Source organism: Sander lucioperca, chromosome 5 (assembly GCF_008315115.2).
Source record: "Sander lucioperca isolate FBNREF2018 chromosome 5, SLUC_FBN_1.2, whole genome shotgun sequence".
NCBI classification, from domain to species: domain Eukaryota; kingdom Metazoa; phylum Chordata; class Actinopteri; order Perciformes; family Percidae; genus Sander; species Sander lucioperca.
In genome coordinates this window covers 42,527,041-42,541,984 of record NC_050177.1, presented here as the reverse complement: position 1 = coordinate 42,541,984, position 14,944 = coordinate 42,527,041, and the positions used below count along the sequence as shown (strand labels likewise).

Here is a 14,944-nt window from a genome sequence, read left to right as displayed (position 1 = left end):
CAGAACAATGTAGTCCACCTTGCATTTTATAAACAGCTATTCTTGTTTAAATTAAGAAAAAATCAGAGACCAACATCTCAGAATGTAATTTTATTATATCATACAACAGACAGATGCATTCTAGTTGCACAAATAATAATAATAACGAGACATTAGACATAGTTTATACTATAGTTAAGAACCAAATTGATTGTTTGTTGTTCTCACCTGTGAGTTTGTAGGAGCACCACTGTATTGTTGCTGTAATCTATAGTACTTTACTATGACTCCAAAGTGCTCTTACTGTATGCTATATATTATTTATAGCACATTGCATCATTGCTGTACATCTATCATATTGCCATAGACATCAGGATTATGATGAAACACTTGCATAATGCATAGCATCCCTATACATTAATTTTGAGTGAGACCACAAACTATAAACAAATAATGTAATGTAATGTTAATTCAAGTTCAGTCAGTTTGCTTCTCTTTATTACAGACTGTCTCTCTCTCTTGAGATGATCCTGGACAATCCCAGTAGGATGGAATAGGAATGAAGGAAGCAGGTGCTAATACACTATCCCCGTCTTTCCTCCCACAGAGTCCCACAGAGTCTTTACAGTGGTGGAACAGTCCACACTGCTCCACCAACAGTGGGGCTGGGTCCTCCTGCCCTGAGGACGCAGAAGAATAAAGTTAGACAGGTATAATTGATAGGAACTTAGACCAAAGTTTCTATCTATCTATCTATCTATCTATCTATCTATCTATCTATCTATCTAGCTATCTAGCTATCTATCTATCTATCTATCCATCTATCCATCCATCTATCCATCCATCCATCCATCCATCTATCCATCCATCCATCTATCTAGCTATCCATCCATCCATCCATCTATCCATCTATCCATCTATCCATCCATCTATCCATCTATCCATCTATCCATCCATCTATCCATCTATCTATCTATCAAATCTAACTAATTTTCCCACAGCTGATTCTAATCATCAGACTGCTTATTAACCCATCCAGCATCATAACACTGGAGTAGTAATAGTGGTAAGATTGGTGAATATGGCTGGAGGTCAAAGCCCTGCTGAATAAACCACTAAGAGGGCTTTGACCTGTGTTTGAGAATATTTTCTTTTAACCCTGCCTCTTGTATGAAGCATCTGATTGGCAAACAGATCCAACAAATGCAGAAAATTATCCACCAGAAGAAGAATTTTATTCTCAAAGAGAAGATTTTTTTCAAAAGGCCTTATACAATCCCTGTGTTAAAATTGTGAATGAAAATGTGTTATGATATTCAAAAAAGAGTGAAAACTAGAATGAAACAATATGTAATGAACACAATTCATTAGTTTACTGTATGTTAGGTTGTTGCACCCAACATATTGTAACCATATTGTAACACCTGTAACATACAGAGACATACTCACTGTTTGAAGTCTTTGAGCCCCAGCTTCCCCGCTCTCCAAGTTTGTTGGTGAGGGGTGCACCTCTGCCCTCTGGTGGACACCACACTGCCAGAGGTCCCGAATAACCCACTCTACACACATTCACACACACGCAGAAACTGTATATAGTCACACAAGCATAGTAGACAGAGGTATACATGCCTGCACAAAACACAGGCATGTATACCTGTATACAAAACACACAAATATATATATATATATATATATATATATATATATATATATATATATATATATATATATATATATATATATAATCACCATAACCATGTCCCTCACAGTTTTACCATACATGGCCAACAACCTGCCATTTGTAAACCTCCGTTGAAAACAAAGGTCAAAGATTAGCTATCATGGAGACTGCTGCCTTATCACTATGTACCAGCTGATAACAGCGATACAGATACACTATGATCTAGTCAACTGGCCATTTCAGGTAAAGTGTTTTACATGTATTTCTTAATCAGGCAAACTATATTCAGACCTGACTGAATGACAGATAGAAACTTACCTGTCCTGGGGGTCTGTAGTCCTGAAGCCTTTGGCGTACGGGTTGCAAGCTATTTTTAGCTGGGTGATCTGAGAGAGAGAGGGGGGGGAGGGGAGGTTATAATAAAAAGATAAAAGCAAAGAAATTGAGCCCTAATTTTGTGTTATATCAGTTAATGCACAATGAAAAGCCTACTGTAGCCTACTGATCCTGGGTTTCCTACCCGGTGGTTCTGATAGGCAGTGACGGCCATGAAGCGTGTCTCAGGGAAGGAAAAAGAGCAGAAGTTCCTGTGTGCGTTTAAGTGACTGGAGCTTGGAGCTGGATCTACATATACCACATGGAAGCGTGGCTGATAGCGATGCATGGAGTTCAATATCATCTGGCAAGGAAGAAGTTGGAGAAAACACACAACAAGAAAGTCAAAAGACAGACATTTCTATATTTATGTGTCTTTCCTGATAAAAATGACAATTAAAACAATGTCCTTTGTGTCTTTAAAGACATTGACTGACATGTCCATTGTCATCCAGCAGGTTGTTGGTGAGCTTGAGAGTGTCGAAGGATACGGTCTGCTTCATCCACTGGGCTCCATGGGCAGGTGAGTCTGGGTGGAAATGCATCCTGCTTGGGGCTACAACATCCGCTCGCCCTGCCACCAACCAGGATGAGCTGTGGAACGCATATCTGATAAACACACACACACACACACACACGTTTCAAATTTCTACAGTAGGCATGGTAAGTTATGATGAAGCTTGCAGAGGGGCAACAAATCTAGGTTATAAGTGGGTAATTATGGTCTTGAATAAAGTGATGGAAATACTAAAACAGATCATGAATAAGCTAAAAACATTGACTGTATGTTGGAAAAAAGTACCAATCTCTGTAACACACTACACACTAAGCACCTGCTGTGCACCTCACTCTGTATGTGTGTCTGACCTGTATCTTGTATTGTCAACAGAGATAAAGTCCATGAGCAGGACATATTCAGCAGTAGGATCCATCCCGGAGATTTGAACCTGGAATGTTGGAAACATCCTCCTGCAGTTTGTAAACATGTAAATGACCATAATGTAGTAAGAGACAACAGAGAAAGAGGGAAAATGAAGGAGTGCATGATAAGGTAATGAGGAATATAAATATGAGTGTTATTGTTACCTTCCAGCTTTGGTAACAATCATCTCTGTGCCCAGCTGGTCAAACTGCTGCCAAAGTGCATGCATCTCCAGCTGAACTCTAACCCCACTGACTTGGGGGGCTTTGACACTCGACAGTGACCCCCCGTCTGCACAGCAGGGCAGAGATACTTCACAGGTCTGAGGCATATGAGGACCTTAGGAGAGGAGAGATGTGTCGAGTTCACAGAATCATCATCATCATCATCATCATCATCATCATCATCATCATCATCAAAGTAATTATAAGTATAATTATAAGTAAGTATATTTTCTCCATTGAGCTCAGATTATTTTGATAAAACAAACACTTACCATCCATCATTTTGTAGGTTTATAAGGTAAATAATATGAATGAATTCGCTGTTTTGTCTTTAATATTTCTGTTCACTCCAGTCCGTTCTTCCACTTCTGATCAAAAGTAGCAACTCTTGTCATTACATCAAGACCAGTAGAGAACCAAACCCACAACTTTGCTACACAACACAGAACTGAAGGCAACAATCTTCCTCCCAGTCCAGTGCCAGGTGCTGTGGTAGATGTACATCCAAGTGTTCAGAGTAGCTGTTTGTGTCCAAGAACAAGCTGGTTTTATACACCATGAGTCTCTCACTGGGGACCTCATGCCTGCCTCATCCATTACAATACTCATAGTGCCACTGACATGCACTAATCACAGCTGCACGCGCATGCATGAATGCGCCCCAAGAATTGTGAATACACAAATGTGCCCGCACATTTTCTATTGTTTCATATAGCCTAAAGCATTTAGTGGAGCTTGTCTTGACCAACCAGTAGGACATTAATAACATCCTAATCAGCCCAGTGTTACTGGGTGTGGACAGATGAAGACAGCAACAAATTGCGTTTCAACACCATACTAATTAGAGAGTCAGTTTTTCCCTAAAACTGACTCAAGTGGACATTTCTGGTTTGGTTTGATGGCAACATTCTAGCACATTTATAAAATGCAAAATATCAGTGTCATTGAAAAAGTTCTTCATTGTTGTCCAATGTTGTTGTTGTTGGTTTAGGTGTTGGAAAGTGTCTTTGTCTCGCAGTGTGGGTCATGCAAGGATTTGTGTCACATAAAGACCTGACCATAGTTCATAACACTCAAAGTAAGACACAAATTCAAAGTTGTCTGATCACAAATGTGAATGGTTTATAGTGGTGTGTGTGTGTGTGTGTGTGTGTGTGTGTGTGTGTGTGTGTGTGTGTGTGTGTGTGTGTGCGTGCGTGCGTGCGTGCGTGCGTGCGTGCGTGCTTGCGTGTATGCGTGTGTGCGTGCGTGCATGCGTGTGTGTGGCTCTATGATGGGACAGTGTTGAAGCGTTCCAGCCTGAGGGGTCGAAAGCAGAAAAGCAGGCTTTTCCCTAATGAAGCACATGACTTAAGTTTGTCAATAGGCCAATTCGCACCCCTGATCAGCTCATTAATCACAGCTTCCAAGGCCACAGGCAGAAATATCTCATATGTTATTGGATGCCCCTCTTAAGTAAAACAGATTGTATTAATATTGTTCTTTTAGAATGGGCCTTGTGATCAATGATGACCCCTCAAAAGGCTGTCTATGTGATATGACCTGATATGATCACAGAGGTAATAAACACTCCAATAAAGGATTTATTAGACTGTATCATATATTTTAATAGTTTAGATAAAGTTAGGTATATTCTGATGTTGGCTTATAATGTGGTGAATTTCAGTGTGTTATATATTGTCATAGACAACATTCTGCTTCATTACAGGCAGATCATTTAGGGAAGGTTCAAGATAGAGTCAGAGACCAAAGTAGTATAAACAGCCAGATGTTTATTGAGCTGTATTTCGTCAATGCACAGTTTTCATCAGACAAGCATCATTACACAGAGTTTCAGGCACTTGTGGTAATTCCTCACATACAAGTCCTACACAAAATGTAAGCAGTTGGCTATAGCATTGGAAGAGTAAAGCATGTGTGTGCTGAGTATGCCTGTGTCTGTGTACGTCTTTGCTTGCATGTGCTTGATTGAGCATGTGCGCCTAAAGGAAGGTGTTTGCTTGGGAGACAGAGAGAGAACAAGAGTCCCGCCATTTTGTTGCAAAGAAGTGCATCAGTTAGGCATTGGCTTTATTTTGGGAGGTGGTTTGGCTGCATATATGAGGAAAGAAGGAATGGAGAGAAAGGTGGAATGGATAGGACTGACAGGTAGGTTAGGTGAGGTTAGTTACAGGAAGAGGATAGGGAGGATTTAGCTCTTGCTGACGGAAGCAGTGATGGCCTCGAAGATAGCGCCGAGCTTAAGCTTGATGTCGTCGACCATAGGTGCGATCTTCGTCCTCAGGGCATTGAGGTCATCAGAGTTTACACTCTGCGCCTGGGCGTAGGCCTGCTGCAGCTGGTCCTTGTATTCCTCGACGTAGGGAGTAGCCATCTGCTTCAGCTGTTCCAGACGCTCAGAGAGCTTGGCACGCACAGCTTCCACAATGGGCATCAGGGCGGTCTTGGTCTCCTCCACGTTGGTAGCCACCTTGGCGCGCAGCTCCTCCACAACGGGCTCCAGCCTGGCCTTCAGGGCATCCATGTGCTCTGTGTGCTTGGCGGAATACTCTGTGATGATGGGTTCCATCCTCGTACGGTAGTCCTGGATGTGTCGGTCGATGACCTCTCTCAGTGCAGCACGTTTGGGCTCAAGGTCGGCTTTCAGGGTTTCAATATCCTGCATGATAGCGGTACGGAGGTCACTGGTGGCATCAGAGATGGTGGAGACGACATTGTCAGTGACGGGGGAAACGGATTGCTGCAGAGTCTTGATCTGACTGTGCATATCCTCCATGCGCTGAGCCAGGGAGGCCCTGGGAGAGAACAGAGATGGGGGAGCAAAATCATTTTATATATATATATTTAAGTTAAATAAACAGATGTGTAAATGGGGACTAGAAATGTAAATGGTGACTAGGGGAGAAAGGTAAACAAACCAGTGGGTAAGTATCAATTACAGAAAGGGGGACTGACTAAGGAGAATGACATGGCCTTACTTGAGATCCTTGTACTCAGTGTCATCGAGCTGGTCCAGGGCTTTAAGGGCACTCTCCTTCACCTGAGTCATGTAGACATCCATAGCAGCCCGGATGTGGGCCAGCTGGGAGGGTGCATCAGCCTGCAGGGTAGCGGCCTGAGAGCCTGAGGAGGAAAGGAAAGGAAAGGAAAGGAAAGGTAGGGAGGAGATATGAGCAGAAAGAGAGAAATGGAGGGTGTGGGGGGAAGCAACAGTAAGCAGTCAGAAAATACAGTATTTCAAATGTAAAATAGAAAATATATCAAAAATATGTTAGATGTTACGTAAAATAAAATAAAGCTGTGCATGCAGGTTGAGCATTTCCCTTAAGAAATGGCGCGTTCAGTACTCACCAACAGCCAGCAGAAGGGCGAGAGCCAAGAATTTCATGATGGTGGTCTGGAGTGGAAAAAGAAGCAACACGTCAACCTCACAGTATCACAGTTAAAGGAGTTTCCATAAAATGTTTTTCAATTGCACAAAAAAGTGAGCCAAAACCACATTTAAAAAATTGGAAACCCATTAATCCAATAAATCTTAAATCCCCCACCTAAAACAATGTCAAAGCCAGACAAGCGGGCTTAAAAGTAAGAATGCTTTAACACACCGTTAAAGCTGCATACTAACCCTAACCCTTTGGTCCGAATGAGTTCACACTAAGCATATGGCTGCCTATTAAAATAACCTGTAATCTGGTTAGATTAGGGATGGCTACAAATTCAGAGATACAGCTCAAACAGATTAGCTCTGGACTGCTATGTAATCCACATCCAGGTTTTACAGTAAATAGAATTACCAAATCATCTCTCTTAGCTCAAAGACAATCTCAATCCAGAGGCACTTAAATTTAGAGATCTCCTCATCTTCTTTAAATGAAGATAGCTGCTAAAATATCACCACAGGTTGATTATGCATTATCCCAAAGTTACAATTCAATGAAATATCTCACAATTAAAAGTTAACACCAAAATGTCTCCTTACAGAGAAACTTATGTTTGGCACCAGTTCACAACTTCATCAAAGTTTACAGATTGCAGAATCTGCAAACTGGTACTTTTATAAAAAAAAAAAAAAAAAAACTCAAATGTTTAAAAAAAAAAAAAGTCCTCCAGCAGTTATTCTTGTCTGACTACTTATTCTACAGCCTTGTCCCAGTTAAAGAGCCACAGCAGTTGTTGTCTTACCTGGTGGAGTTTGTGACGAGACTGAACGAATTCAGCAAGAGCAGACTTTTTATAGTGCCCGGGTGAGTGATAAGTCCGTGTGGGGAGGAGGGGTGGGGGTGGAGGTGTGAGGGTTGTGTGTCTCCGTGGAGGTGGACCTCACCCCCCCTGCCTTCCCCTCAGCAGGAGGACTGGGTTGAGAGTTCAATGGTCACCCACTGGGAGGAGAACACTCAGTCAGCACACATGCCAGTACACACAGTCAGAGATTTGCTTTACATTATCAGTATCATGAATGTACTGTAACCTTTACTGAAGATAGATAGATAGATAGATAGATAGATTTATTATTCATCCCAAGGGAAATTTTAGGCATCCAGTAGCTTAGATAACCATAACACAACAAACACACATACACACATATATCTCACATACATAAAAATCACTCACAACAATTTAAAGAGTTATAAAAAGTTATAAAAATCACTCACTGAAATTTAAAGAGTTAAAGGTGCTATGGTAAGTAGTGAAGTACCAACATGCAAGATTTTTTTAGAACAGGACATTTTACTGATGATATTTCTTGGATAACTATTACCAATTTTTTTTTTTTTTTAGATTATTTTTTGGGGGCTTTTTCCCTCTATTTCAGAGTGACAGTAGATAGACAGGAAAGGTGGGAGAGAGATGGGGGATGACATGCAGCAAAGGGCCGCAGGTCAGATTTGGACCTGGGCTGCTGCAAAGGCCTCAGCCTACATGGGGCGCATGCTCTTACTGGGTGAGCTAGAGATTGCCCCAGCTATTAGCAATTTTTTCTGCTTGATAAAGGCCATTCTCATTTGTCTGTAGCCGAGCTGCTCTTATCGTGTAGAAGACATCAAAGGCTGACATAAACACGTCGTAAAGACAGAGCCATGAAGTGTGAATATGAGAAAAAGGGGAGGGGGTGACAAGACAGAAACAAATGTTTTTTTATGATATCAAACAAAAGGTAGAGAGACAGGCGAGCAGGGAGGGAAGAACACCCGTGAAGAGAATGGAAATAAAATGGAAGACAAATAGAAAAAAAATCCTACATATCTTATAATAAAGGTATCTTGCAGGGATCTGCACTGGAGCCTGTTTTATTTTCTACATTTTTGCAGCATACACTTCAAACATTTTAGGCTGACCACCCCCTCCACCCTGCCAGTTCTGCCTGTACCATTTGTTATAGAATGGTGTGTAGGACAGGAAAGCCACATTATTGATAGTCCCAGTGCTGCCAAAAGGCTGCCAAGAGAAACAAACAAGAGCAAACAGAAGACAGTGACTTGTTGCGATTGACTCTCTGAAATGTAATCACGCTCATTCACTAAATTGTGAATAACAAATAGGCATACACTCACATTCACACAGACCCACAGTGCAGTAATCAATCGAGAACATTGTATCAAGACTTATCTTAGTTTATGGATAACACAGTTTGTGGCTTGTGTGTGTGTGTGTGTGTGTGTGTGTGTGTGTGTGTGTGTGTGTGTGTGTGTGTGTGTGTGTGCAATGATTAAAAGGTCAAAGAGTGGTGTGTATGTGCCATGCTGTTGTTTGTTGTCCTATCACCAGTGGACTTTGTCACCATGGCTTCATGTAATTTGAGTAATGATCCTAGAAAGTTATCTCTAATTATGCACATACACTATCTGCGCATGTCATAGGTATTATAATGTCTTCTTTCACACAACCCTTATACTCATTAAGTAACTGCCTATTAAAACATTTTTATGTATATTCTTTTGAGATTTGCAATAGGTAAGATATAATTCATCTCCCTTATTAGAAAAAAAAAAATGATACAAAGTGAGTTAAAGATTTTACTTAAAACTGTGCCAAATTGTATACATTTTCAGTCATACTTGTGTATTAATGTGCTGTAGAAATAATTCTGCACAATCATCTCTATGTGCGGATAGGTATACCACGATAGTAAGAAAATGTTGCCTTCTACAGTGTGTAGCAGACCTGCAGATGCAGAGTGAATGTTTGTCTAATAGTGCAGGGTTATTAGGTGCAAGGTTAATAATTGTCATCAGTGGTCAATGGCAATCAACTGTATCTAAGAGACTGGCCTGTGTTTCTTGCATAATATACACTACAGAAGTTCCAGTAGCCTGTATTATCAATGCAGTTTTCTCTGAAAATCATCACTCTCGATATCTTGCACTGTCAATACTTGCGCTGAGCGATTGCAACATGTGCAGTTCATATCGTATGCAACATGAAGCAAGACACGACAGCAATAACATCCAGCAACATATATTATACATTAATGACATTCAAGACAAATTACACTACAAAAGGGTAACAAAGACTTTACTTTTACTTTTCCATATCAAAAACAAGTTCACCACAGTTAATAAAAAGCAATACACTCAGTATCTAGAAGGGCTCATGGAGAGCGCAGACCTCCACCAAGGCCATGCCCTCACTCGCAATATTAATACAAGTGAGAGAAAAAAATTGTGCCTCTGCCTTGTGATTCGGATCTGCTCCAAAATGTAATGGATTCTTCTTGGCTCATGCTACACCTTTCTACTGCCTTAAAATAATTACTACTTTGTAAACCTTAAAATGCTCAATTTTGTTGAGACTGTATGAAATGAGTTGGCACAACTAAATTGTCCTTTGTGAGGATGTAACTGGTATATTGAAATGGAGTAGATCACAAAGGTGCTCCATTCAGTGTGCCGCCATAACTGACTTTAACTACTGAATTGGATGGAAATTATTTAGGAGAAAATAGGATCTGTACAAACTGTTCAGATCAGCTGTTAGAAACATGTATTCATAGAGCTCTATTTTATTACTCTGTTTTTTAATCTGTGTTTTTAATGGAGCCGTGCTCGTAATTCTTTTCATGCTTTACATAGTTCTGTGTTTTGCTGAATGACAATAAAAGGAATCTTGAATCCCGAATCTCTTTAGTTTCCAGCAATTTTCTAATAAAAAAAAGAAAAGAAAAACTTGTACATAATGTACAGAACAAAGAGCCAAGTAGTCAATAATAGCTGCTTACGACAATACAGCATGCTGGAAGAATGCTATTGTACGTTTTTAGTTCATGCTGACTCAAACTATCAGAAAATACACCTACATGGTGGATAAAATGGTCTGCATGGTCCAGTATGTGCCTGTTAACGTACAAATGTGCCTGTATTTTTTGGTGAGTACCAGCAGTTGAGTCAACTGCTCTCTGTCACTGTCTCAACAAAAGCTGAACATTCATGTACTATATGTACTACAGATCTGTTTTGTTGGATTTCATTATATTTGTGTACGGTTTCTATTTTCAGGAGTGCAAACCACAAATTTCCAGTTTCCCTTTGTGTTTGTTGTTGTTGTGGTTTCATGGTTGTGTGTCTGCAGCAATACCTCTATGTCCATTTAAAACCCAAATCACATTTGATCCTTCTTTGTCTTTCGCTACTTCCATTTGCCTTTGCTGTTTATCATTCGACACTGTGGTGTCTATCTTTACTCTCCACCCCTGACTAAAACCCATTCACTTTACAGTTTCATGGACATGAGCCAAACTGAGCTTGATAAGGCCGTGAAGACGGAGGGGTGACGGAGATCTCACCTCTGCGGGCCACATCAATGCCTGCTAGGTTCAGACTGACGTTATCAAGTCTAGCCATTTGTCTGAGACTAATTATCAAAATACAGCAAACAATTTGAAAATGTGGCAGTGGAAGCTTTGTAGTTGACATCCAATAATGTGTATGCCTGAAATTCTGGTTGTGAAGTGCTTTATTTAGCCAGGCAAACTATACACAAACCATGCTTTTGAACCATTGGTCAGACCACACAAGCAACTTGAAGATGCTACCTTGGGCTCTGGGAAATAGTGACCATTTTTTACAATATATTTCAAACTAAACAAGCAATTGAACAATTGATCAATTATGAAAATCATCATATACACCAAGAACAGTAAAAGGCTGATTAGATCATGCACAGCACATGGCCCCTCTCAATGGCTCCAGCTTGTACTGTCATTGAACAGTAGTCTTTAGGGCTTTTGCCCTGGCCCCTGAGATAAGAGTGTTACATATCAGCTGCTCTGAGCTCAGAGCCTTGTCAGAAGAATGACTCTTATCTGGAACAGCAACCTTTGAGACTGCTTGCATTGCACCACGTTGAATCAGCATCCACATGGAGTCATCTATCTAAATTACTGCCATCGTAATTGTTATCAATACAAACTCAGTACACTGAGCCGGCAAGACAAATGCTAAGGTTGCGTGTTTCGTGATATTAAAGGCACTGTCACTTAATACAACGAGCGAAAACGGGCAAAAGGGAGCAAAAGAGTTTATCATGGGGCATCTAAATTTTAGGGACATTTTCAAACTGCGCAAATTGATTTTTTTTGGGGGGGAGATCACAAAGGATTTTAATGGCAACAGTTACATAAAGCAAAGGTTTCTGGCCTTAACACATGTGATGGGATTTATTGATGCTCTGAAAAGGAACACGTCCACATGATACTTGCCCTTTCGTGACTTTTTTTCAATGATTAAGGCATGTACTTTAAATGTAAAGTTGCACAGTTGCCAAGGAGGACACGGAGGATTAAAAAAACATGATGGACTCTTCAGAAGAGGTACTTATCCTTACTCGACTTTCTGCACATGAAAGTCACCATCTTCTGAACATAGCCATACTGAGAAATACAGAGAGAGTTGTGTGGAGCTGATAGTCTTAATTAGCTTCGTAGCAACTCATTTGGCAATGGCTTGAATGTAAGGGACATTCATTAATATCAAAAAGTTACGCACTGAAGCTTTAAAGTGACCATCTAACAGCCAGACAGATGTGGGGTAATTGCCCGGAGCTGATAAATATTTAATCAGCAAATCCACTATTTGATCAGGCCCTAGCTGAGGTTCAAAGGTCACGTCATTGCTCCAGCTGGCTCCATGATGGAGCACTGTTCTCAAACCAGCAGGGGAGGTTATCTCAGCTGTAAGCAACAGTGTGGAGCTCTCTCTCCCATTTTCTCCAACACACACACCACTTCAGATTGCCAAGTCTGTAGTGATGTGGTTTTGCAATGTCACATCTGTTGAGGTCGCTTCTGCTTTAATACAGATATTTGGACCAAAGCGCTGGTCACAGAGTGTCACTGTAGGTTGCATCGCCCTGTGGGTTGTAGAGCTTGACAGCAAGAAAATCCACCCTGAACTCAGATAACCTAAATCATTGAAGGAGCAAAATTAGGTTGACATACATTCATGTTTAACCATAAAATAATACTCTCTCACAAATACTGATGAACGCTTACGTAATCAGACAATAATGAGTACACACTTGGGGAACTTCTCTGCCAACCAGTTGTTGTTCTGACCGGTGATAGGAAACACTATCTTATCCTATTACGAGCCTCTGTAGCCATTTTCTGCTCTTAAGACTGTTCCAAAGATAATGCAGTGTAATTAAAGTGTACAGTTAAATGTTAGGGTCTGCCAACATGAGAAGAACATGTGCCTTGGTGAAGCGCTGCACTTGTGAAAGCTGATGCACAGCAAATGCTATGACAAACTGCTGTTGCTGCATTTACTACAAGTAATAGTACATACTGCACATGTGCTTTCAAGAAGGACAGAAAAGGCAATTTTATGAATCATGGTAAAGTTTTAAGAAGAGTTGAAAGACAATTTTAAGGTAGTGGAAATGGACTGTTTCCAATTTTGCAGATTTTATACAGTTAAAAATAAAAGACACAACATGCTCAACTCACAAGACCTTAAAGACTGGGTGCTAAATCCTAACCTGGATAAAAAATTAAAGGCAAGACTAGGGCAGCACTCCAATTTAACTTTTTAATATTGCCACACAGACTTTTCGAGCAAGACCGTGATTCCATCATTTCTCAAATAAGATATGTATTTATATTTACTTCACTGATGGCTGTATAGGCTACAAGTATGCAGATTAATATTTCATTTAAAATATGCAATACCTCATACACTAGCTATTATGTATTGCAATGGTAACAAGCAATTACTAGAGTAGTTAAAGGGGAACAACAACTAAATTAAAAATTCAAATATGTTATTTTCATGGCCTAGGAATGTTCAATCAATATTTGTGAACATGAGCTACTCTCTTCATAAAAAAATCAAAACCTGCCCATCCACTTTATTTATATAGAAATAGCCTGTCACTGCTGTTCGTGATTGTCCTTACTAAATTACATAGGCCTACTTGTCCTGTACTTGACTGGTGATCAAAGTTAAAAGCCTGTGTTGCGCCAATAAAGTTGGAAATTTCAATGGCCAATGGGGAAACCCAAACACTGACGTCATCACACTCAATCCAACAATGTTGGATTGAACATTGGTGGATGAACTTCATCACTCAGCGATAGAATTTCCAGGTCATAGGGCTGGCGAAAAAGACTGCTGGCTGCAAATGTGTGTCTTGGGCGAGCAGGAGAGAGAGAGAGAGAGAGAGAGAGAGAGAGAGACAGAAAGAGAGAGAAAGAAGTAGGATAGCTTTACAAACCAGAGAGCTTTGAAAGAGATAAATAAAACTTATTTTCATACGATTACATTTTGTCAGTGAGACAAAATCTGTTTGTTTTTTTCAAAGTGTGCAGCGCCCTATGACGACGGTGCACCCCCATTTCCAACATGACCTAGTTTGTCCTGTTCCAGTTGTTAGCAACCCTGGTTGTGTGCAGTTCACATTGAAATGGACCCGACGCCCGCGTCCTAACCACCTTTTGACCTGGATCTCGAAGCTGAGTCGTTTAACCCACACAAAGTGATGCAACCCTGGTTCAACCCTGGTTCAACCCTGGTTAAACCCTCGGTGTGAAATGGGTATAGTGGCGAACACATTAGCTTGGTTTTATTGCTTTTTTTATTTCAAATGAAATTTCATGAAATGGAAGGGGCACTGCTTCAAATTTTGGGTTGTCCAATAACCTATCTACAACCATCGTAAATGAAATCGGATGAGTTGACTCAAATTTTAACATTAAAAAGGAGATGAACTTCATGGCTACCATATTGTAGATCATTCTACTTAAACTGATTAAACTGTTTGCTGCGTAGGTGTCATGTTGAACATTTGTGTTTCAAGGCCTGTTTGTAATGCTAAAGCTACCATTGCCCAAGATAGAGGCCATTCACCCAAACCGCCCACACTATTGACAAACCCAGAACGGGAAGAGAAATCCTTTTTATTTCAACCCATGGATGTCAAGGATTCTGGATAACTATTTGGCACCTATTAACTATTATGTAATGTGTTTTATTAGATTTGTATTATTTATGTACCTGAAGCATGTCGAAGAAGTGAAAAACCAATATGTGTTGGCGCCCGGATAGCTCAGTTGGTAGAGCGGGCGCCCATATATAGAGTTTTACTCCTCGACTCAGTGGGCCCGGGTCCGACTCCGACCTGCGGCCCTTTGCTGCATGTCATTCAACCCCCCTCTCTCCCCTTTCATGTCTTCAGTTGTTAGTTGTTGTCATATATATATATATATATATATATATATGCTATGTGAGAGGTGAGGAAATATATGTATGTAAGTCATAGGGGATATTT

At 40.5% G+C, this 14,944-nt stretch overlaps 2 protein-coding genes across 2 annotated transcripts; both read right to left on the bottom strand.

The window, feature by feature from the left end:
* Positions 1-93: 93 nt before the first annotated feature.
* LOC116038984 (T-box transcription factor TBX1-A-like) lies at positions 94-3,292 on the bottom strand. Its single transcript, XM_031283720.1, has 7 exons — positions 3,122-3,292; positions 2,903-3,004; positions 2,473-2,644; positions 2,181-2,339; positions 1,979-2,046; positions 1,429-1,538; positions 94-659 (listed from the first exon to the last, which is right to left on the bottom strand). The coding sequence occupies exons 1-7, from the start codon at positions 3,286-3,288 to the stop codon at positions 457-459; spliced, it is 981 nt and encodes a 326-aa protein (XP_031139580.1). The 5' UTR covers positions 3,289-3,292; the 3' UTR covers positions 94-456.
* A 1,641-nt stretch (positions 3,293-4,933) lies between these two features.
* apoa1b (apolipoprotein A-Ib) lies at positions 4,934-7,549 on the bottom strand. Its single transcript, XM_031283666.2, has 4 exons — positions 7,364-7,549; positions 6,533-6,578; positions 6,160-6,304; positions 4,934-5,976 (listed from the first exon to the last, which is right to left on the bottom strand). Exons 2-4 carry the CDS (start codon positions 6,567-6,569, stop codon positions 5,373-5,375), a joined length of 786 nt encoding a protein of 261 aa, XP_031139526.1. The 5' UTR covers positions 6,570-6,578; positions 7,364-7,549; the 3' UTR covers positions 4,934-5,372.
* Between the last annotated feature and the right edge of the window lie 7,395 nt (positions 7,550-14,944).